Source organism: Crocodylus siamensis, chromosome 13 (genome assembly GCF_052110815.1).
Source record: "Crocodylus siamensis isolate JL-2025a chromosome 13, ASM5211081v1, whole genome shotgun sequence".
NCBI classification, from domain to species: domain Eukaryota; kingdom Metazoa; phylum Chordata; order Crocodylia; family Crocodylidae; genus Crocodylus; species Crocodylus siamensis.
In genome coordinates, this window is record NC_143407.1 from 21,207,889 (window position 1) to 21,229,570 (window position 21,682).

The 21,682-nt window shown below is 50.1% G+C and overlaps 2 protein-coding genes across 4 annotated transcripts in view; one reads left to right on the forward strand and one right to left on the reverse strand.

Moving 5' to 3' along the window:
- Positions 1-2,756, forward strand: part of POR (cytochrome p450 oxidoreductase) — a 63,883-nt gene extending 61,127 nt beyond the window's left edge. For both annotated transcript variants that reach the window (XM_090026485.1, XM_090026484.1), the window contains exon 16: positions 368-2,756. In XM_090026485.1, coding sequence (XP_089882611.1) covers positions 368-512 — 145 coding nt within the window. In that variant the 3' untranslated portion in view covers positions 513-2,756. The remainder of the gene's footprint in view (positions 1-367) is intronic.
- TMEM120A (transmembrane protein 120A) lies at positions 2,726-20,190 on the reverse strand. Of its 2 annotated transcripts, XM_090026486.1 has the most exons (12): positions 20,038-20,190; positions 14,714-14,832; positions 13,100-13,216; positions 12,471-12,530; positions 11,293-11,388; positions 9,798-9,887; positions 9,217-9,282; positions 8,603-8,664; positions 7,778-7,870; positions 7,181-7,245; positions 6,425-6,493; positions 2,726-5,889 (listed from the first exon to the last, which is right to left on the reverse strand). In XM_090026486.1, exons 1-12 carry the CDS (start codon positions 20,110-20,112, stop codon positions 5,776-5,778), a joined length of 1,026 nt encoding a protein of 341 aa, XP_089882612.1. In that variant the 5' UTR covers positions 20,113-20,190; the 3' UTR covers positions 2,726-5,775. The 2 variants fall into 2 exon arrangements, with proteins under 2 accessions (XP_089882612.1, XP_089882613.1); XM_090026487.1 differs by lacking the exon at positions 7,181-7,245.
- Positions 20,191-21,682: the final 1,492 nt, after the last annotated feature.

A 21,682-nucleotide genomic window follows, 5' to 3' on the forward strand; every position in this document is an offset into this window, starting at 1 on the left:
ACCTCCAAGGCAAGAATTCACAACTCCCCTTGTTCACTGGTTCCATTGTCTGACTACATTTACTAGCTGGAGTTCAGGGATGCCCTCCTGCTGCCTGGCTGTGTCTGGGGTCCAGGCTAAGCTACCTTCATCCACAAACATGGGTATATGCAGCATATGGGGTAGCACCAAATATAGGAGATCTGGTCCCTTCATACTGTCTGGCTGGCTGTTGGCTCTTGCAGGACATCATATCCCTGAGATTGCAAACTTCTGTCTGGGTGCTATGTCTGGGGATACCAAGCTGGTTGTCAGCCAGCCAGGGTGGGTGGCAGGACATGCAATGCCATCCCTCCCTCATGTCCTCCCCATGCTTCTGTTGTTCCAGTGACGCTCGCAACATGGCTCGTGATGTGCAAAACACGTTCTACGAGATAGTGGCTGAGTATGGGAACATGAGCCAGCCTCAAGCTGTGGACTATGTAAAGAAGCTGATGACCAAGGGCCGGTACTCCATGGACGTCTGGAGCTAGAGCTGGGCTGGCTAGGTGAGGGAGAGGAAGGATTCCCAGGTGACTGCCAGACAGGACACAAAGGGCACCTGCCCCAGCCATTTCAAGAGCATGTGAACAGAACTAAACTAAAGAATAACTAATTACTCCCCAGTAATTGTCCCTTTCTAATTCTCTGCCTTCTCTGCACTAGACTGTTTACAGTAGACCCCTGGGAGGGGTGGGGTGGTTGTAGCTGCTGGAACTCCTTTGGGATTCTTTTAGGGAGACACCTCTAGTAGGGATAGATGGGCTTGTCTAGAGACCCAGAAGGAGTTCTAACTTTGTTTCAGTCCCTGTTTTGGTGTTTAGAGCATGTGGCGCATAGCAAGGCGAGCTTGTCAGAGGAGGACGGATGCACCTGTCCCAGAGCGTCATGTCCAGAGTTGTGAACCACTTGCTAGGGCATTCACCCTCATCCTCTGCCACAAGTTGTTTTTCCTGCTTTGGTAGGAAGTGACCTGGCTGAGGGGTCCCTTCCTGCACCTGTCTGTCTCACTTCCAATGACCAAGCCCTCTCCCTGTGAGCAGCCTTTATGTTGAACCATTTCCTTTATGCTAGTCTGGGAGCAAGTGGACATGTGCTCCCTGGCTTTGATATGGCCATTTTCTGCCTCACGGGCAGACTAGTCCCAGACCCTGGAGGTTCTGAGGTTTTTAACAGACCCAGGAGCAATGTTAGGCAGTAAGTAGGGCATAAATCAAAAGCTCAAGTTCCCTTTTGGTGTTTACACTTAACCAGTAAGGAGCCCAGCTGGGTGCTCTGCTGTACAGCTCACTTGAGCCCCTTCAGTACAAACCTCCGCTGCTAGAGGCTTAGAGGATAGGCAGAGGCTCACGGCTCAGTCAGCCCTGCCAAACCCTGGGTGTTTCTAGGGCAGCGTGAGGCTGGATATTCTGTGCTCAGTCTGCCCCAGGGCCCTGCACTAGGTGTCATGTGCAAAGCGCTGCTCTTATCTTGCTGTCCAGTAGCTTAACAAACACGGGGGTGCTGCCGCTGTCACTGTGACTGGGCAGTCTGCTTGGGCTCTGCTGCGGCTGCTTTGACAGAGCACTGGCACCAGCCTGCCAAAGCTGAGTCGGCACCCTCTGAAATTCAACTGTGGCCTTAACCCGAGCCAGGAGCTAGCTGGCTGTGAGTCCGTGCGCTCGCGGGGTCTTACCCTGGCCTGTGCAGGTGTGGTAGTAGCTGAACAAGCTTGGCAAGGATGAAATGGTTTTTGTGTAAGCTGCCCACGCCCCCTGGTCACACTGATTGTACAGATGGTTGTTAGTGGCCCATTGCTGTGACTTGCTCTCTGCACTTCTGATTCTGGGGATGAATTTTTGCTCTTGGCTCCCAGCTAACACCCTGAGACTTAGGCCCTACTTATGCTATCCAAGGTGTGAGGCTGTCAATAATGTTCTCTCTCTCTGCTGGTATAGGTAGGACAAAACTCTCACTGAGGGCATTTCCCCTTCCCCCATTTGAAAACCACTTGGTTCTAGGTCTTAACAGTAAAATTGGCTACTATGGTGCTGTAAAGCCAGGACTTGCTCACTCCCATTGGCTGCGTGTCTTGTAGACACACCAGAGGTAGCCTCAGTACCAGCAGCAGGGTTGCGTGCACCAACTCGCCTTGCCCAAGAGTGGGGCAAACGAGCCTGCACCGGGTTGCTGAGGCTAAACTGGTTGTTGCATCTGAGCTAACTCAGGTATGCCTGCCCTGCAGTGCCAGTGTGGTTATATGCCCTCAGTGAACTCGGACAGCAAACGCTTCCCCCTCCACTCACGGAGTCCCTGGAGGACAGGGCCGGGGGAGGGAGTGCTGGCAGCAGCTGCTTGAGGTCACCGCCCCCAAGGACAGAGCACAACCAGCGCTTGGGCCTTGAGGCTCCTCTGCCCAGTGCATGCAGGTCAGGGACGCAGCTGCTGCTCCACCTCTGCCTGTTAAAACTTGTTGCCATGGTTACATTGTGGCAGGAGGGAAAATGGCAGCAGCCCCCTGAGGGGCAGGTACTTCATTCCCAGTAGCTGCCTGGAGGAACCATGCTCCTTCTGAGCGGTTGTGAGCCACCACCCCGTGTGCCTTTTGCAACGTGTGGTCACAGGGGGTGGTTTTCTTGTATGTCCGTCTGTGTAAGACTTCATTGTGCACCAAGCTGTATTAGAGGTTGTCCCATGAATGTAAATAATTTTAAATGTACTTTTGCCCTCAGAATAAAACAGTTTATTTTGCCTCCTCACACCAGCTTGCTTTGCTTCATTTCAGTGAAGGGGAAAAACCAAACATGAAAGGGAAAGGGGCAAGAGCTTTGACAAGCTCCCGGTCAGCAACGTTCCCCTCACTGGGATGGGGAGATAGATACCCTCTTCCTTTACGGCTCCAAAGAGAAAACAATTACAGGGCACGGCCTCCTCACAACAAGGGATTTAAAGCTGACCTGTAAAAGGTATTGACTAGGAACCAGGCTGAAGTCCCTGCTCTGCACGGACTTTCCTGTGACCCAACTCCCCACCTGTAAAATGGAGGAATCGGCAGCGGACATTGCTCAGAGTACAGCAGCAGGGTGGTTCCACACAGGAGCCAGCGTGGGCTCATCCTCGGGGCACTGAACAAAGGTTTCACGCTTCTGTCTCTTGTGCTAGGGACAGTCAGAATTATGGGAAACAGCTTTTGTCTAAAAAGTTTTAAAGTCGTAATCTCCAAAACCCACCCTTAGGGATGAGTTTCTTCCTCAGTAACTGTCAGTCATATTACTGACTCACTTTTTAAATGTTAAAAAAAGGCAAAGAACTCCAAAACAAAACTGCTTTTCAAGCCATACTGGAGCACCCCAACGTGAATAAAATCCCTCTAGGCTGCAGGCCTGTCTGAAATGTGACCTCAGACCTCTTTGAAGACTGCTGTCATTTGGGGAGTCTTGCCTCCTTCGCTGACCCCAGGCCTCTCCTTCACTGGAGCACCCACCAAACTTCCGGTGGATAGCTGATGGGGGCAGGGGGGAAACAGACTGTTTAATGGTTGAAAGGGGTCAGGGAAACTCATGGTGTTAAGAGCTTTGGGTGAATGCACAGCTGGAGTCAACAGGTAGAAGAAGAAATCAATGTTCATGGAGAGTGGACTCTATCGTCAAAACAATGACAAAATGTGGTGAAGTAGCTAGAAGCTTTTGCTTCTGTTTGAAGATACTAGAGGAAAAGGAATGAAAACTATTTCCCTTTCTGGGTACAGCAAGCAACCCCACAGCCTCTGCTGCAAGCAAGAATTCATTGCCTCTTTCAGACCACACCAGAGCCTGGCATCTCAAGAGGGAATGCATCAGGGTACAACAGAGCTCTGAGGAATTTGCACCATCACTAAAAACTGCTCCCCCTAATCCTGCTTGCTTGCTTTCTTCTTCAAGCCAGGGCTGCACAGCCTATTGGAAGAGGGGAAGTCTTTGCCCCTTAGAGAGGAGAAGACAACTACTTGCAGCTGGCTCACAAGCCTCAGATTCTGTAGTTCTACTTCTCCAGCTATACAACAGCATAAGTCTAAGCACCTTGCTAGAGGGGGAGCTGTGTAGTCACCTCCTTGTGTCCTCACCACCCTTCTACAGTAGCACAGGAATTCGTTGTGGCACAGATGCAGCTTCTGGTCCCAGGCACTAGAAACTTATGAGGTCAGTAAGCTTCAGACTCTTCCTTTCCTTAAAAGCATTCCCTGCCCTGCTTTCATGCTGCCAGGCTTAGCTAGTGCTGAATTGTATGTTGAATTTAAATTAAGGGCAACTCAAGAGAGCTGTCATTTGAAGGCATCTTCCCCTTGCTTTATTTTGGATGAGCTTCCTATAAAAAGGAGACATGTTTCTAATACAGGTATTGACAAATACACTCCAGGACACATCTTCACAAAAATCTAAAAGCTCATTACCTGAACAGACTTCTACAGGACTTCATTTCAATGTAGGTTTGGGAGTCCAGCCCCAAGGGACTGGAGCTTTGTCCATCCTCTGCCATGACTAATATGGCAACCAAGCTCATAACAAAATCCAGCTATTATCTAGAACCAGCTACACAACACAAACATGCACACATTTTATCCCTTTTATGGTTTTGGCATCGACTCCTTCCTCTCTGCTCCTGTTGCCCTCTGGGCTTATGGGAAGGCAGGGAATGCACCACTTCCTGCATCATCCTGGGATCCAGAACTCTTAAGGCTTCCTGATGCTGCCAGAACGGTTTAGCAGTGGCCTTTCTTCTGCAGAGGATGAAGGCCAGTTGACACCACTGGAGGAAAAGCTTTAATGCTCCTCTAGCATTGGTCTCCCATTGCCAAACAGATGTTGCCAAAAATGCACCTATGCTCTGTGGGCTCCTGCTCCATCCACAAAGCAGCTCTAGCTTCCTCCATCACTCGATCTCCCATGGAGGGAAGAATATCTCGGGGAGCTCAGCAGCAGATTGACAGGGCCCTGGTTCCATGCAAGTTGCCTTGTGCCACGGAAAGGAGAAAGTTACTCAAGGCAGAGCTGGGGTGTTTTCTTAAGGTGTCTCTGTACGCTTTTCCGCTAGGGTAGACACCATGGAGTTGGAATGGGATACTATAGGCAGGTTCAAGGCTGGAGGTGGCCCCCCAGATGAGCTCAACAGCTCTTTAAAGTGTTCAGAGCAGAAGCCAGGAGTGAGAATACTGCACAGTAGGAGATGACCAAAAAAGAGAGGCATCCCCCAACTTCTGCTGAGGAGTTCAGTTCTGTGGCTACTTGAAAAGAGGCAAAGGCTGGAGTTATCTGGGTAACTATGGGAAGGGGCTTGGCTTGAGCACCTTGTAGAGTGGTCATATCAACATCTCAGCCAGCAGAGGTAGCCTGATGGGCTGGATTAAGGGCCCTCCATTCCACACTGCATTTTTGAAGCAGCAGAGAACGGAGATGCACTAACTGTCAGCAGGGGAAATGGGGGACAATGAACAAGGTCTCTGATCCTCCAGCTCCCAGTTTAGTGTCTCAGCAAGCAATGCTGGCTCTGGACAAGGGAGCCACATCTTTAACTGGAAGGGGAGTGAGCACTGCACCAGTTCTGTCCATTAAAACTTCAGCGGTTTGGTTTTCATAACTGTACATTCATCTGAGGTTTGGTTCAGAGGCCCGGCTGCTCAACACTGAGCTGCAAGCCTCTGAGGAGTGGGGCAAGAGGCATGAGAAGAGTCTGGATGGCAACAACTAGAATGTGGCAAGGAGGCAGCAGAATGGTGAGAGCATGGCTCAGTGTCTGAATCTCCTATTTCCTCTTAGGCTCTTTATTCTGATTCTGGAATTTCTGGTGGACAACTCTCAGGGTGGTGGAGAAATTCCCTAGGAAGAGGATCAGGAAAGGGAGCCCACACATGAGAACCTGCAGGATCAAAGGGCAAAATTAGTCAGGATTAGATTAGAAGAATTAATCCAATAAGAGCAAGTGGCAGAGTCCTTCCAGTCCAAAAAGGCTCAAGTGAAAGCCCGTCAGGTCAGAGAAGCTGCCACAGTGGCACATCCCACAGCTGTTCCAGAGACCAAAGGCTCCATTCAGCTGCTATGTCTGCCTTTGAGACCCCATACCTGTCTCCCAGCACATTTAGGTTTTTTTGTCAACACCCCTGGAAGTGCAAGGATGAAGCAAAGCTACCTGGGGCTAACTGTGACATGGAGCAATCAGACCAGCCAGCAAGAGCCACAGCTGAGAAGAGTCACGGCATCACCTGGGCCTTAGGACCAGCAAAGCTGCTGTACCCACCACAGGCTCACTACTGGTTGTGCCCTGCCTGGTAATCTTATGCCACTGGGCATTTGAAAGAAGGTGATGCAGACAAGGTCTCCAAGGCATCAGATGTTCCAAAGAATGAAGTTGGAAATGCACCCCACTTTCCACCCCTTCCATTCCATTAGCTCACCTGCCATTCCTTGCATTCTGGGTGTCTGGCCAGGCGGAAGAGGGTGATTGCATTGTAAAGCTGCCAAAACTGCAGGAGACACAGCAGGGTCATTAACAGGCATTTCTGCTTTTGTAAAGATGAGGGTACAGCCAACCCAGCACTGACATGTAACAGCCCAGCTTCATCAGACCCAAATCCTGTTACATAAACACCTGTCCAGCTCAGTCAGCTCTGGATGCCAACCTTACAGGGCAAGGAGAAGGTTACAGTTGGCAGTTTCAGAGGCCCCAAACAGAAAGAAAACCCTGTCATGGGATTTAAAAAAAAAAAAAATCCCCTTCTTGGACCATCTGGTTTCAGGAACTTGGCACAAACCTGATTATTTGCATTTCTCCCATCAGTCACAAAAGGAGTTTTACTAGGAAGAATACAGATGAGATTTTAGGTTTCTAGAAGCACCTCTGGCCAAGTTCCATTTTCAGAGGTGATTTAGGGACCCATGTCAATGAGGCTTCTGAAAGGCAACATGACCTTGGACCCAAGGACTTACTGTCAAAGCTGAAATAGGAGCGAGTGTTAGTTTTCCCCCTTGTTAAAAAACAAAAAGCCATGCTGCTGCGGTGCTCTGGTCATGAAGCAACCACCTCCCAATTTCCTGTTTCCAGCCAAACACATGACTGGGCTAAAAGGAAACATGGGTCGTTGTCCAAGCTCAGCTCTGTCTTTGCTAACAGGGAGACACCCTGCCATATGGAGTGGGGCGCACATACTCACATGCCCAAAGAAAAGGAATGGAAGCAAGAAAGTGAGACCCCTCCACATCCAGGACTGGAAGCCCTCTGCAGGGAAAGGACAATGAACAGGGCTTACGTGGCATCCTTGCAATTCAATGGAACATGGGAGCTGAGTTCCTTACAGCTCAACTACTACTATTTGGAACTTGAAGACAGTGCAACATAGACCGTTCCTGTGAAATTAACTAACTCATGCTCCCTTCCATGCACTACAACACCTCCCCCAGAGGACAGAGGGCTGCCGGTGGCTTCCTGTTCATGTATCTCCACAACCTTTCCCAGCAGTGAGCCACCTAGAGCTGATTCCAGGACAGGGATACCCTGCAAGGCCCAAGTTATTGCTCTGAGACTGAGAAAAGGACAGACGTTCCCCATCACCATGAAGATCAGGATCAGGTATGAGGGACTGAGAAATCAAAAGGCTGCCTGCTCTGAACATCAAGCTCCTCAAACACGCCTGGCTGCTTTGAGAGTCACTCTGATATTAGATTGCAGCTTCCTGCCATTAGGGGTCAGTTTGATTTGGCTACAAATTTGTGGGGAGGGGAAAGGGGGACAGACTAGAAACTCAACTTACCCACAGTGAGATCCATGTTATGTCTCTCCCCGAGTGCTCGGAGCCGATACAGGCAGCCACTCTGATAGTAGTACTGGAGGAACTGCACAAAGCCTGCAAGGCGGGAAGAACTCAGCATAACAACAGTATGAGGAGGAAAGGAACCAGATGGGGCTAAGCCGTCTGCTGCTTTCTCAGTCAATACAAGCTCAGAACTGGGACCAGATGTCAAGTCTCTCAGAACAGCAAAGAGCTGGTCTCTTATCCAGAAGGCCTAATGGGAAGGGGAAGGTTTGATGTGGAGGAGGTGCAAAGCAAGACAACAGACATCATTCCTGCTGCTCTGCAGGTAAGACAGCAGCATCACAGACTTGTGTGCAGACAGAGCAAGGCTAGGGAGTACTTTAGGGAAGTGCTGAAACCTGAGAGATCACCATTCTGTGGAGGTTTCAGACCCATCAGTCTCTCACCTGCTGGCCTGAGGAGTGTCACTGGACAGCTGAAGGCAACTACTAGGGCAAACACACCACAGGCTGTCCCTATGATGGCAGGGACACCGCCACAGCAGAAGCACTCACTGCCCCCCCAGCTAAGAGCACTGAAAAACTCTGTTAATGACATCTGTGGTTGTTCATTGTAAGAACACGTGTATATCAAGGGATGTTCTACAGAGGACAGTTTAGACCTAGGCCTAGGCCAGCAAGTGCTTCAGACTGGATGGAGAGCTTGGTCAAAACAAAAGGCAGAGACTGGCCCTGCCTCCAGACACCAGCTGCAGAAGGGGGTTCTGAACAGCCAAGATTCCCCCCTCAAGCCCTCCCTGGCACAGCGACCACCAGCACTTACTCTGATACATGGAGAAGGAGAGGAATTGGTTTCGGAACTTCTGGTACATCAACCCATCTGGCCTACAAGAAAGAAGAGACTGGCTGGGACACACTCGAATGAGCCAGCAGATGCAGCCGACTCCAGTGGCACCTGACTGCGTTACCTGCCCATTTTATATTTCACAGTTGATACCAGAGCACACCTGGCCTTCACTCTCCCACTACAAATGGAAACACCAGTGGTGGGTCTGTGTAATTTGCTAGGGTTTTGAAGCAACTTGGACAAACAGAACTACTGCTAGGCCAAAAGTTGAAAGATGAGAAGATCCCTGCTAGCATATGAGGACATAAGAGACCAGAAGCTACAGCCTCTATCAACAAGGAACAAGTAAGCATGATAAAACCTAGGAAGTGTCAGGCGTTTTGTCCCCTGGACAATATCAACCGACAAGCTAGTCCTTGCCTGGGGACAGGGGAGGGGCCAAACCCAACTGTATATATCACTAATGGCTCCTCTTCTGTCCAAAAGATCTAACGGTTTTAAGGATGTACGCTAAGATGGGCAAGCTCTCTCTCTGAGAATCACCTGTGCACCAGGAAAGAGAAGCAAAGCAGGACAATGTGAATACTCACCAAGTCAGCATGACACCTGAGAGAAAGGTGGAGATGTAATGATGCAAAACCCACCAGCCTTTAATCCTGGAATTGCAGAGAGATAAAAGAAGGAAAGCCAGAATTAGAGCCCTGAACCAATGTGACTGATGCTCAGGGCCAGGCTCTCATGTTCATCACCTACAGCCTGGGAAAAGCAGCCACCCACCCTGATCTGATTCACCCAGAGAAGATGCTCAACTGGGACTGTTAAGTCACACAGGACAAGAGCCAGTGACTGATACCAAGGGTTATAATTAGAGATGCCAATCCGCTGTAACTGCTGCTTAGAGGTACTGTTTGTTCTCACTGTTTGTATATGAGCTCATTGTGGGGGAGCTCATACACAATCTCCCTCACAGCAAAGATCAAGTCTCATGAGCAAAGATGCTGCATCTTAAGTGGGAGGTTCTTTCATCTGCTCCTTTGAGGAGCTTGGACCAGGCTTGACGGTCAGAGCCCCTGGAAAAAGTCTACTGTATCAGGTAAGGATTACCTAGCTCGAAGTATCCCAACCTTCAGGCAACTTTATTTTCTGAAACTGGGCAGAGTGCTATACTCACTTGGATCCATTGTTGATTAAGATGCTCTCTCGGATTGTGAGGGTGCAGTAGTACCAGACCAGCAGGAAGTTAAAGACAGCGTCCGTCACCCTGTCACCAACAAAAGCAAGCAGTGAAGGAGGGCACTGGAGCAAGAAATCTGTAGTGCCTCTGGCCATTGCCATATGCAAGTCAGAAGTCACTGCAGGGTGCCCACAGGCAGGACCTAGCTCTATGACTCTGCCGGCATGTTCCAGTGAGGTACAGCTTTCTCTGCGGACCAAATACAGGGTTCTCTAGTGTGATCCTACTGCTAGTACAGCACCTATGCTAGTGTGTAGGGCAGTGATGCTCAACATTTTCAGATTAAAGATAGACTTAAGCCTGAATATAGATAGAAAGATAAGAAAGATAGAAAAAGCCTGCTTATAGTTTTCACTCATTTTTGAGTGCAGAAAATTAATAGAGCAGGTCTGCTGTTACAAAGAACCCAGAAACCCCACAACGTATCAAAACTGTTTTAACACTAAAGATTTCTATTTGAAGTCTCTGAGTTGATCTTCTGAATCATGTTTTTAAACCTGGCAGTGCTAATATTGCTTCATACCCTGAGACATCTTTGAAAGGACCTCAAAGCACCCCATGGGGCTGTGGCACCCTGACTGAGAATCATGGGTCGAAGAATGTGGTAGACACAACTCAGAAGGGCAAAGATAGGGACAGGCTGTCTTCCTAGTAGGAGCAAGTGGAAAGAATGCAAGAGTAGCATCTCCCTACCAAAGCAACATAGCTTGATCACAGAAGAGCAAGCTTTTTGCAAACAGCTTGAAGCACACCACATAGCCCTGGACTAAAGCACAGGTATATGCTGCATAGAAACTAAGGAATCTATCAACTGCTTCCTCTCTACAGGTCTCCCATGACATTTCAGTCTGCAGTGATAACAGATGCCCCAGCTCTGGGCCCATCCACTCAACAGTGGGTGGAAACCTACACTGCCGAATCCCAAGTGGCTTTCATCCCTGAGAGCAAAGACAGTAGCATCAGGGAAACATGAATGCACTGAAGTTTCACCAGCTGTTTGCAAGGCCTTAGTTGTTAAGGCACAGATCATAAGCCACAAGCCAAGGCCACAATCATTCCAGAGCCAGACCCTGTGAACCATTTTCCTTATGCTATATTCCTCATGCTTTTGAGCTTGCTTCTTGCAGAACAAACACCAGAAAAAACCCCTAATGGTGGATAGCAACTTGCAAGGGAGCTTTGCTTTATCTGGATTCCCAGGCCAGGTGGAGGTCATTTCAAGTAGCCTCACCCTGCCTCACATTAGTTGCAACTGACTACAACAGCCCCACAGCTGCAAGCTGTATATATGCTAGTACAACCCAATTCATTATAGAAGGCTCCCATATGTAGCCCCTTTCTTCTATAACAGAGAAAGCACTTGAAGCTGCCTATATTGTGAGGTCACCAGCATGGCTAGGGGAGCTCCTAAGCCTTGCTGCTACTAACTCACCTGGAGTTGAGGAGGAACCTGCAGGAGAAGGACACGATGAGCAGGATGATGGTGAGGTAGAGCTTGAACTTCTCATACTCATCTTTATAAGCAAACCTGCAGGGAGGTACAGAGAAAAGGTTATGGGCACTGTCTGGCAGGAAGGAGCTTTGCAATTTAGCACTCTTTTGCCCAGAATTGGTGGGTCACCAAATCAGGGAGCCTGAGCCCCGTCAGAAGAAAATCATATGAGGTATGTTTAAGGAAGCAACATGAGGAAATCCTCGCCTTTGCTGCTCCTCAGAGATTCCACATAGATTAAGTGCAACCCACAGCAGGGCACAGTTTCTGCCACCACAGGGGAGCACCTCAATGGTGGTTCACATCTGGCAGGAAAACCAAGTCATATTGGTATCCCCAGGCCCTGATAAAGACACCTGGGCTTTCCACACACACCAGAGTGTTTACTAACTTTGAATGAAGGTACCCTGGGTCTCTCTGAACACCAGCCCTTGTGAATCCCAACCCCAATCCCTTGGCTTGGAGATCATTACAGCGTAGTGAGAACAGGCAAAGGCAATGGACAACATTCAACTGCCAAGGGCAATCTCTCACAGTTACAAACAAGGAAACAAGTACCCCTGAAGCTGTACAGCCCTGGACTGATCCTGTTAGTTGGGCAACACAAGGCCCAAGCTACTAAAAGAAAGGAGAACTCTTTTTATTGAGCAAGTCTTGGAGCAAGCTGCTTAGACAACACTGTGCCTCTGGATTTTCCACCTTTCATAACAATGTTCCCTCAGAGAAAAGAGTGCTGGCTACTGAATTAGTCACAGAAGCAGCCTGCTATTCTTCTGGAGGACTTGGTTGCCCATTAAGACTTGACCTTGCCTGGCTAGTTAGAGCTGAAGGGCTCAGGCAGAGGTGGTATATTTGTAAGTACAGGCAAAAGAAGGCTGGGTGTCTAAGACTGACTGGAATCAGTCAGCTGGGAAAGGTTTCTGCAGATGTTGCAGGTAGAAAAAAAAAACCTGTTGTTCAACTTTCAGCACTGCAGCTCAACTCAGGATGTCTTGCTGCCACCTAGCCAAGAGAAGAGCCAAGCCTGAGCCCCATCAGAAGAAAAGCTTTCCCTCAGAAGGATAATTCCACCACCCTTAAACACACAGAGATAGATACAAAAATAGCAGAGGCATTACTTAGCCTGCTTGCTGAGCAGTGTGACATTCACATTTCCAAGCACCAGACTCAGGTATAACCTACATCAGAAGAGGAGAGAGGAGTTAGACCAGACAGCAGCACATGCAGGGAGCTGCCAGCTTAACCTTGGCACTAGGGTGATTATAACAGTTCTTCCTCTCATCACCAATGCTTTCAGGAACTAGGGACACTGGCAGACTTCTGGCAACGTTACAGCAACTGGGGAGGGGAGATTCACTGAATGTCTAAAGGGGCCCTCTTCTCCCAAACACCACTTCCTCTCCTATGAGAATGATTCAGAAGCAGGAAGTCATATGGGTTCCCCAAGGGGTAGCACATAACATAACAGGACAGCCTGTGGTCTAAATGGTCTCTGGATGATCTGTTTTCTTCCCAGGCCTAAGCTGAAACGTGGCTTGGGATCTGGTTTAGAACGATTCCTAAATAAGCAGTGAGAAAGTAACCAGGGTTGACTGCAAACTGAGCTTTTCATTAGTTTTCTCCAAGTGTGAAACCCACCAAGATTAATGTAGTTTCTTCCCTGATAACCCCAGTGATCTCTAGAAACTACACAGAAACCAAAGGCTTTGTTCCTTTCCAGTAAGAAACCTCCAAGACAGTGTCTTACCCATTCTTCTTTGGCAAATACGCTTCCATTTCAAAGAAAACATTTTGCCTCTCCTTGATCAAGTTCTGGATCTCTTGGATGGACTCCTCCTCCTCTGCAGATATAGAGGGCTTGCATCTGCAAACAGGAACATGACATGGACTGACAGAGGGCACTAACATTACAGAGGTGCTGGCACTAGATGTTTCAATTTGTCCCAAAGAAGGACAAATCAAGCGCAAGAAGCTACGGAGATTAACACAGAACTATGAAGTCCAGGACTCAGTCTACAGGTCAGTCCCTGAATATCAGGGAGAAGAGCAATGAGGTGGAAGCCAGCACAAACAAGCAGCCACCTGCTTTCAAAACCCTGAGTGATGTTCATGAGTTAAGTGCTAGGGTGGCCTTGGTCCAAGGACTCTAGGGAAACCTGGCCGGCTTTAAGAAAGCTCAGGTGAAAAGCAGGGACAAACGGGTGGGAAATGCCAAATCGCATTTGCCTTCCTAGCACTTAACAGGTACTAGGAAGTCACCATGGGACATGGAAACAGTCCCCACTGTTTACAGCAGGCAGACAAGGATAGGGGTTGTGTGCTCACTGAATGAAGTGTACTGTAAAACAAAGCCTGGTTTTAGCAGCGAAGCTGATGACAACACCCAAGCCTGCATAAAATAGCCGGTATGCTTAACATGGCCCAAGCCAGTGATTCTCATGAGTCCCATGAGATCCCATTAAAGGTGCTGTGCTACCTGGCCTCTGCAAGAGGAGATAAATGGTCTCCTCCCCCAGTCTGATGCCCTGTGCCTGGTCCCAGCTACTCAGTGGTGCCTGTGGCTGCTCCTCTGAGAGCTGCTGCCACTGCTGCCCTCATCTTCGCCTGCACTAGCTGCCTCCACACTCCCAGCAGTACGCTCTGCTGTGGGTGAGCAGGTGGATGTAGGGGCCAGTGCCACGTTTTGCAGCTCAATTCCTCCCACACTCCCAGTACTGATGAGAGGGACTTCAGGGACAGTTGCCAGCATTTGAGACCCTATAGGAGCAGTCTTGCCAGTGGGGAGCTGCTCTTGCTCCCTTCGGTGCCAAGAGTGGAGAAGAGGCATACAGTGGGAAGGACAGGATTAGATCCTGCCCCTACTGCCTTCATCTGGCACTACTAGGTTCTTAACCTTTCTTAGCATCAAGGCACCACTCCATATCTTTTCTGAATTTAAGTTCTAGCTCATCGATTCTCAGTGGATACCATGAAAGTCAGAAAAGTTATGCAGAGAGGCCTTGAGGCTAAAAAGACTGAGAACCACTGGCTTAAGCAATGCCTTTAATTGCCAAGATCTTCAGGGCTGGCAAGTGGCTCACCCTGTTTGTGCAATACAAATGGCTGCTTGCACTAGCTGTGCGTGTTTTTAAGTGGCAAAGACTATTAACATAGGTAGGCAAGGAAGAGGCTGCTGAACAAGGAATGAGAGAAGTCATATCTCCATAGCCCATGCTCCTCCATGATTTACCTTTCTGCAACATCCCTTCTCCACCCCTCTCTTCTTGGTTTCTGTTGGATGCCCAAGGCACAAGATCCAGCTGCCTAGTCTCTCTTTCTGCCTCTGAACAGGGATCTGCATGGTTATTACACAGCTACTTACTTTTTGAGGGCAAGAGAAAGTTCCTTCAGCTGCTTCTTTTGCCGTGCAATGGAACTGGAGATCCCATCCTGAAGCCCAGTCAATTCCTCAAGCTTCTGTTTGTACAGCTTGTGGTTATCCTGGCAACAGAGATAAGGTCTGCGTTAAGCCTCTGAGACCCAGCTTGCAGACCCTTCTTTTGTTATACAGAATGGACATTAGATGCAAGTACGATGGATTAGTACCTGCAGCAGAGGAAGAGGAGTCACTTTTGAACACTTTTCTGAGCTCAGTTAGCAACTTGTGGCAATAGCTACACTTGTACTAGTTTGTTCCTCTGCAGCTTGGAATAACCTGATGCTCCATCACAGGAAGTGGCAAAATGGCTCATTTGCCAAGCACCTTTTGATGGAATCTCCTGGGAATATTGGTGTTTGTCTGCCTCCATTTGCTTCCTTCACTTGAAGCAGCCTCTGGGGGCAGTTGTGAACAGATTCAATCCCAGTTTCTACCCACTAATCCAGTATTGAAGAACAAAGGCTAGCAGCTCACAGGGCTAGCATGACCAAGACATGTTAATTTTTATAGCCACAAGTGAGCAACGTAGCTGGCATTATATTCAGCCACCTTTGACTCCCTAGCCTGGATCAACTGGGGACAGCCTTTAATGAGAATCCAGAGCAAGAACTCACATCACTGGATATGTAGTAAGTGCAATCAATCACTGTCACCATGCCCCTCAGTGTGAAATGCTGTCCTGAAACGGAATTCAGCCATAAACACTGGCAGTGCAGTCCCATTCTGCTGTTCAGCATGCTCTCTGCTGGAATAGGCAGGCCCTTTTTGTCAAGGCATTCCTCCTGAGGCCAAAGTAGTAATTTAATTAAGCAGAAAACTCCAATTCCAGGAGATGCCTACAGTGGCTGTTACCCTGAAAGTGGCTTGAAGCCTACATATCTACTGGGGCTTCTACAGCCTCAGACCACCAAGCCACAAAGAGAAGCTGACTCAGCAGTTTGATAAGTCTTACAGGAAACTTAAGCAATTGGGAAACAACAGAGAGGAAGCTACTGACGTGGAAGGCAGCCCACAGCTCAGAAGCATAAAACTCTTCCAGACCCCCAGGTCAGGACAGTAGCCAGTGCTGGAAGATGGAGACAGATTTGTGCTGTAACACCAGCTGGTACAGTAGGTAGTTGACTTATGTGGTAGGGTAGGGAAAAGTCTTTTTTTTTTCTCTCAGCTGGTGATCACAAGCTGCCCTGCACAGCTTTGCAATAAACAGTACCCTGCCTTGCGTAACTGCAGATACCATTCTTACTATATTTTGCATTTAGGAGACAGTTTCTTTTCCTGCCATGCAAATGCTGTGAAAAGCTTACATTTTATGTGAAGAAGAGAAAGGAGGAAGTAAGTGACTTTCAAAGGCAAAGCAGGGACAGAACCCAGGTCTCCCAAGTGCACTGCTTGGTTTGCTCTTTCTAAAGTCTGTGCCTGCTGTAGGACAAAGGCTCCACATGTTCCACACTGCTGGAAGACAGAATGTGTTTTCTTCAACATTTTCTGGCATAAGTACCTCAGTTGAGAGAACAGCAAGAATAGCTGAAGGTGTGAGAGGAGGTCTCACAAACTGCTTCCCAAAATGTATATTCTGTTCCCTATTACTTCTGAAGAAACTATGTTCTTATGTTCCAATAAAGAGCGTTTTACATCACTGCTGCTTTCCCCAAGCCCTTCACATGGCAACTCTGGTATATCCCACTTAACCCTTTTAAAGCAAGGCTAAGATTCTCAAGGACTCCCCACACAGCACATGCACGTGCACCCCACCTCTGTATCAGCACCAGCAGTTCAGCTTCCCTGCTGCCAAAGAAGCAAGCCAAATGCATGTGATTTTATGTAGAATATAAGAGGCTACGCTCTGTTTAAGGACTTCTCCTGAGTGCCTCCTGCCCCAGGCTGGGCTAGGTGCATCTGGGCCTGCTCATTTGCCCTCTGTCAATCAAATGTCTGGAGATTAAGGGGTGGAAAATTCTCAAATCAGCACAAATAGTAGCTAGCTACCCTTCCAGCACGTGAGGGATTGGGCTGATTTGTCTCCAGGATAGGCTACGAGTATCTGTTACAGCAGCAGTCACTTCAGACAGAAGAGAGTCTGAAGGTTCCCTAAGGAAGAATAAGAGAGATGTAAAAGAGAGGGGCCACAACACGGAGATGTGTCTTCGCAGAGCACATTCAAAAGGCCTCCCACACCTGTCCAGTGACCTGGATCTAGCATGGCTTAGTCACTGGTGACACGAGCTTGCTCACTTCACACCTGTATTGGGTAGATCTGCCCCTGTCAGACAGAAGGGCGCTAGACCATTTCTGAAACTAACTTGTGCTCAGGAGACTTTAGTCACAACTGTAACAACATGGGGAACTTTGCAGGGGCATCTGCCCACTTCATTCCCAGCTAAAGCCAGTGCCAAGCCACATAGTCATCAAATGAAACAAATCCCTGACGAACTGCTGGGATGCCATTTCTCTGAAAAAAATTCTTCCTCCCCCCAGCAATGGGACTATGCCAAGCATGAGAAATAACTGAAGTAAACGGTGCTGGAAAATCCCCTGCGACTAATACCTAGAAAACTCCCATCTTCTCTATAGGGGATATGTTAACAGGTTCCATATAATAGTAAAAATCTAAGAAGTTTTCGGTGCAGTACTCAGAGATTAGCTTCTCAAAAGTACTGGCCTGTGTGTGATGCAATACAAGTGTAAACAGGAACAGGACAAGTCCTTTCAGCTGCGGTAATTCAAGCAGACACATCGGCTGCAAGGCAGTTAGGAAACACCGACAAAGATAAACAGTAATTAAGCCAAGGCACTGGCTGCGAGAGAAAACATTAATACATTCATAGGGGAGTTGCTTGTTGGCATTCCAGGGGCCTGTTGCTATTAATGCATAGTGTGGCCCTATGTTGTAGCCTGAGCTAAGAGATGCCCAAGGCTGAATCTCACTAAAGACATCAGCCATGCCTAATCACTGGCCCCTTGGTGGTTCATTGTCACAGCAGCTGTGGGACAAGTGAGGCCCAATATAAAGGACAGCTGCACTTACTTTGGTGGAGTTGTGCCCACTTACAACAGCTCTCAAATTAGCCCTGTATAATGTGACAAGGACTAGAAACATCCCATCTGTGGCAAGGTTCACCGCACTTTGTTCCGGGGATTCCAAGCCAGAAGCATGGTGACTATATACTTTATGTGGCAACCCCAGCACGCATGAGATACTAGTTTCAAAAGCATGGTCTGATGGTTAAGGTAGTTGTCAAGGCTGTGGATGACATGGGTTGAAGTCCTGGCTACAGATGCCTTGTGTGAGCTCAGGCAAGTCACTTAGCCTCAGTGTCTGAGAAAGTGAAGATAACAAGTCTTGCACAAGCGAGAGGTATGAAAGTGACTACGTTAGAGATTATGAGATGCTCGGCTCCTACAGCACTGCAGGTTGGGCCAGTTCCTTATTCTATTATTTATACCACTTAGGAAACCTTGCACTAAAAGTATGGGAGGCAAATAAGCCACAGTATGTTATTTGGTATAGGAAATTGCACCAAGTGAACGGTCTACCAGCAATTCCAGAGAAGACAGCTTGTCAAGCCACAGCATAAATGCACAAGATCATTTGGAAGGTCTACCAAGTCTAACCAGAACCCAGATTTTGTCGTCTTGAGTCAAGATTCTGGTAAGACCCAAGTTGGATATAAAAAGATAGGCCTTAAACAAGGACATAGTCAAACATGCCTAGGATAACCAGAGGAAATGTTAGCAGGGAAGCAGCTATGAACACTGTATAAAGAATACAAACTAATCCACGTTTACCCTCATCTATCACAAAGGCACGCCCAACTGAATTTCTTGGGATGCTGATGGTACCTGGATGTTCACGACCAACACAGAGCCTCTGTGGAGGCTGGGTAGACATGAAGTCAAGCACGGGACCTGACAAAAAATAGAATGCTGGAAAAAAGGACCAGCTAAGGGGAGGTATTTTCTGTAACTGTAATTAAGGCTAAAAGACTCAACCACCTTAATTTTTTACTTACATTGATATCATTACATCTGAATACCTCAGTGATTAATTGATTTTACCTTCAGCAACTTAGTGAGGTAGGGAAGTTTCAGTTGGTTAACAGATGAGAAGCCAGGACACAAGACAGTCTGGGGGCAAGTTGATCTGAGAAGCAGCAGCTAAGCTAGGAACTTTCCACGTCCCTGACTTCTTATGGGAAACAGAACTGGACACACAATACAAAGCTCTTTACCATCTTGGAGCAAGATTTCAATAGCAAGACTTTGTGGCCCTAAAGCCTACTGCTACTTTTAAAGAAGCCTACTTTCAAGTGGATTTCTCTTCTTAACAAATCTTGTTCTCTTGAGGCTGCTACGCTCATGCCGTTCTGTGCAGCAGAAGTGATCAGTGCCTAAGGAAAGGTGGTGAAGGAAGGTCCAGTTGGGACAGAGAACTCCCTAGTGCCCTGGACATGAAGCAGTTAGGAAGGGGAGTTAAGGTGACAGCTCAGACAGAACAGATGACAAAATACTATTTGTACCAGAGAACATGAGGTAAAGTCATGCCAGGAAGTATGGGAAAAGTCATGCCCTGAACCTTAAAGCATCCAGCAATAAACACCCAGTTGTCAGAGCAGCAGGACTGTACAAGTAAAGCAGGCGCTGGCTTGAGCCGATCCAAAGAGCAGGGACCCCAAAACCCAGCTTCACCGAGGCCTCCGCGCTGGATGCATTCACAAGGTGACTCCCAAATTGCCCCCTAGAAGGGATGGCTCCCTTGCCAGTACAACTGGTCAGTTCTGGTCATCACAGACACCAGATAACCCCCAGCTAACCCGAGGGAGGCTGGCACTGGCAAGGGAGGCTGCATGAGAGGACGGGGCTAGAGGGCAGCAGCCCGCCACGCGAGACGCCTTCAGCGACTGGACAGGCTCAGTGGGGCTGCGGCAGCCCCCGCGCATGGGACGCAGCAAGTGTCCGAACGGACCCGGACCGCTGCTCTTCCCTGGCGTGCCCTCGCCCCAAACGCGGCTTGGGCCTGACACCCGCGCAAGGCAGCTGACAGCGGAGGCCCCGTCACGCACAGCCGCGAGCGCAGCCCGGGCAGCCTGCCGCTCCACAAGCTGCTCCGGCCCCGCACCTGGGCCGAGGGGCCCGGCCGGCTGCGGGGGAGGGCAGGGCAGGGAGCGGCCGCCCCGCGCAGGCCCGCGGCACAGGCCGGGGAGCCGCGAGCCGTGCGGCGGAGCCCCCCGCCAGCGCCCCGCTCCCGGGTCCGGCCGCCGCCGCCGCACCTGGAGGCGCTGGAAGCCGTCCTGCAGCTCGTCCCAGTCCCGCGCGCACTCGCGCACCGACGCGCCGCGGTTCATGGCGGCACCGACGCCGACCGGGCCCGGCCCGGCCGCCCCGCGCTTCCGGCCGCGCCGCCCCCGGCGCCACAGCCAATCGGCGCGGGGAGGCGGAGCCTCCGCTCCCCACGTGACCCCGGTGGGGCGGGGCGTCCCGGACACCCTTCCCGCCCCGCCCCGCCTGGAGGTCGTTCCAGCCCGTTGCCGCCCTGGGGCTTAAGCTCGCTGCTTGCCGCGCCCGGCCGCGGCGGGCGGGACGGGTGCCAGTAGCCGAGGGCGAGTGTCCCGACAGCCTGGGCCCGGGGGCCTGTGGCTCACGCTGCTGCGGCCCCGGAGGACAGCCCTGGGGTAGCGAGTGGGCGCGGGCCCGGGAGCCGTGAGGCCTTGCTGGCAGGCAGTGGCACGAGTCGCATGTCTTGTGCAATCGGCCCGAGGGCAGCCTGACACGACACACGCGCGCGGCGGCAGAGCGCGGTTGAAATGGCCGCGTGGTGAAAGACCGGCCGGAGGCAGGTGCTACAGAGCGCAGCCCCTTGAGCAGCTCGTTGCTGCTGCTGGCGCCCTGTCCCCGGGGCTGTCGGTGGGAGGAGAAAGCAACAAGTTGCTGCTCGCTGGACTGTGCCTGGCCGGGGTTGGGGGGAACAGCCCCGCATCTCAGGGCTCCCCCAGTTACCCTGGCTGGGATACTGGGGGAGGAGCCAGGCCAGGCCCAGGCCTCTTGACAGTGGCAACAGTAGCTGCCGGTTTGGCTTTGCAGTAGCTTGAGCTGGAGCATAGGAGCCCCCTCGCCTCCTCGGCTTGGCCTGGCTCCCCCCAATACCCCAGCCAGAGTAGCTGGCAGGGAGGGAGGGCATGTGGTGAGGGGGCTCCCTTCTACTCCCCTCCAGCTCTGGCCAGGCAAAGCCAGCCCGCAGCTCTGTGCTGCTTCCTTCTGCTGACAGCCCCAGAGCTGGGGGGCAGGGCTGGTGCACCCCCACAGCTGACCAGGGCTGGTGCAGGTAGGCTCAGATTTCCCAAAAGGTAAATGTCTGTTGGGGGTGGGGGGTGCTCTAACTCATGGCGCTTTTTATAAAGTGCCATGAGTTACAACGCATCCCCTAAATGTCTTTAGGTATCTGTAGTTACCAGTGATCCTGGTGTGTGTGTTGGGATAGATGGGTAGGATCTGTTCCCAGCTGGCCAGGGGAAGCATGAATCCCACGCTGCCTCCACCTTGCTGGGATCAGGTTCTGGGGCCCTATAGTGCCTCTGCCTGGCCCTTGCCCAGCCAGCATTGACCTTTGGGGCTCATTACCCTCACCCAGCTAGGATTTGGCTTCAGCTGGGCAGAAACAGTGCTGGGCTCCAAGGCCTGATCTCAGCTCACAGGGGTGATGCAGGGCCTGATCTGGCCTATGGATTGGACCCACACTATTCATCTGGCCCACGGGCCAAAGGTATGAGCACCACTGGGATAAACCATTATAGCTCCATTAAAACCTGTAAAGGGCTATACGTCAGATGAAGAGCTAACCCATGAGAAGCTAGACTGGTATGAAATATTAAATTATTACAGTAACACTTCTTCAAAAGAGTCATCAGAATCAGAAAG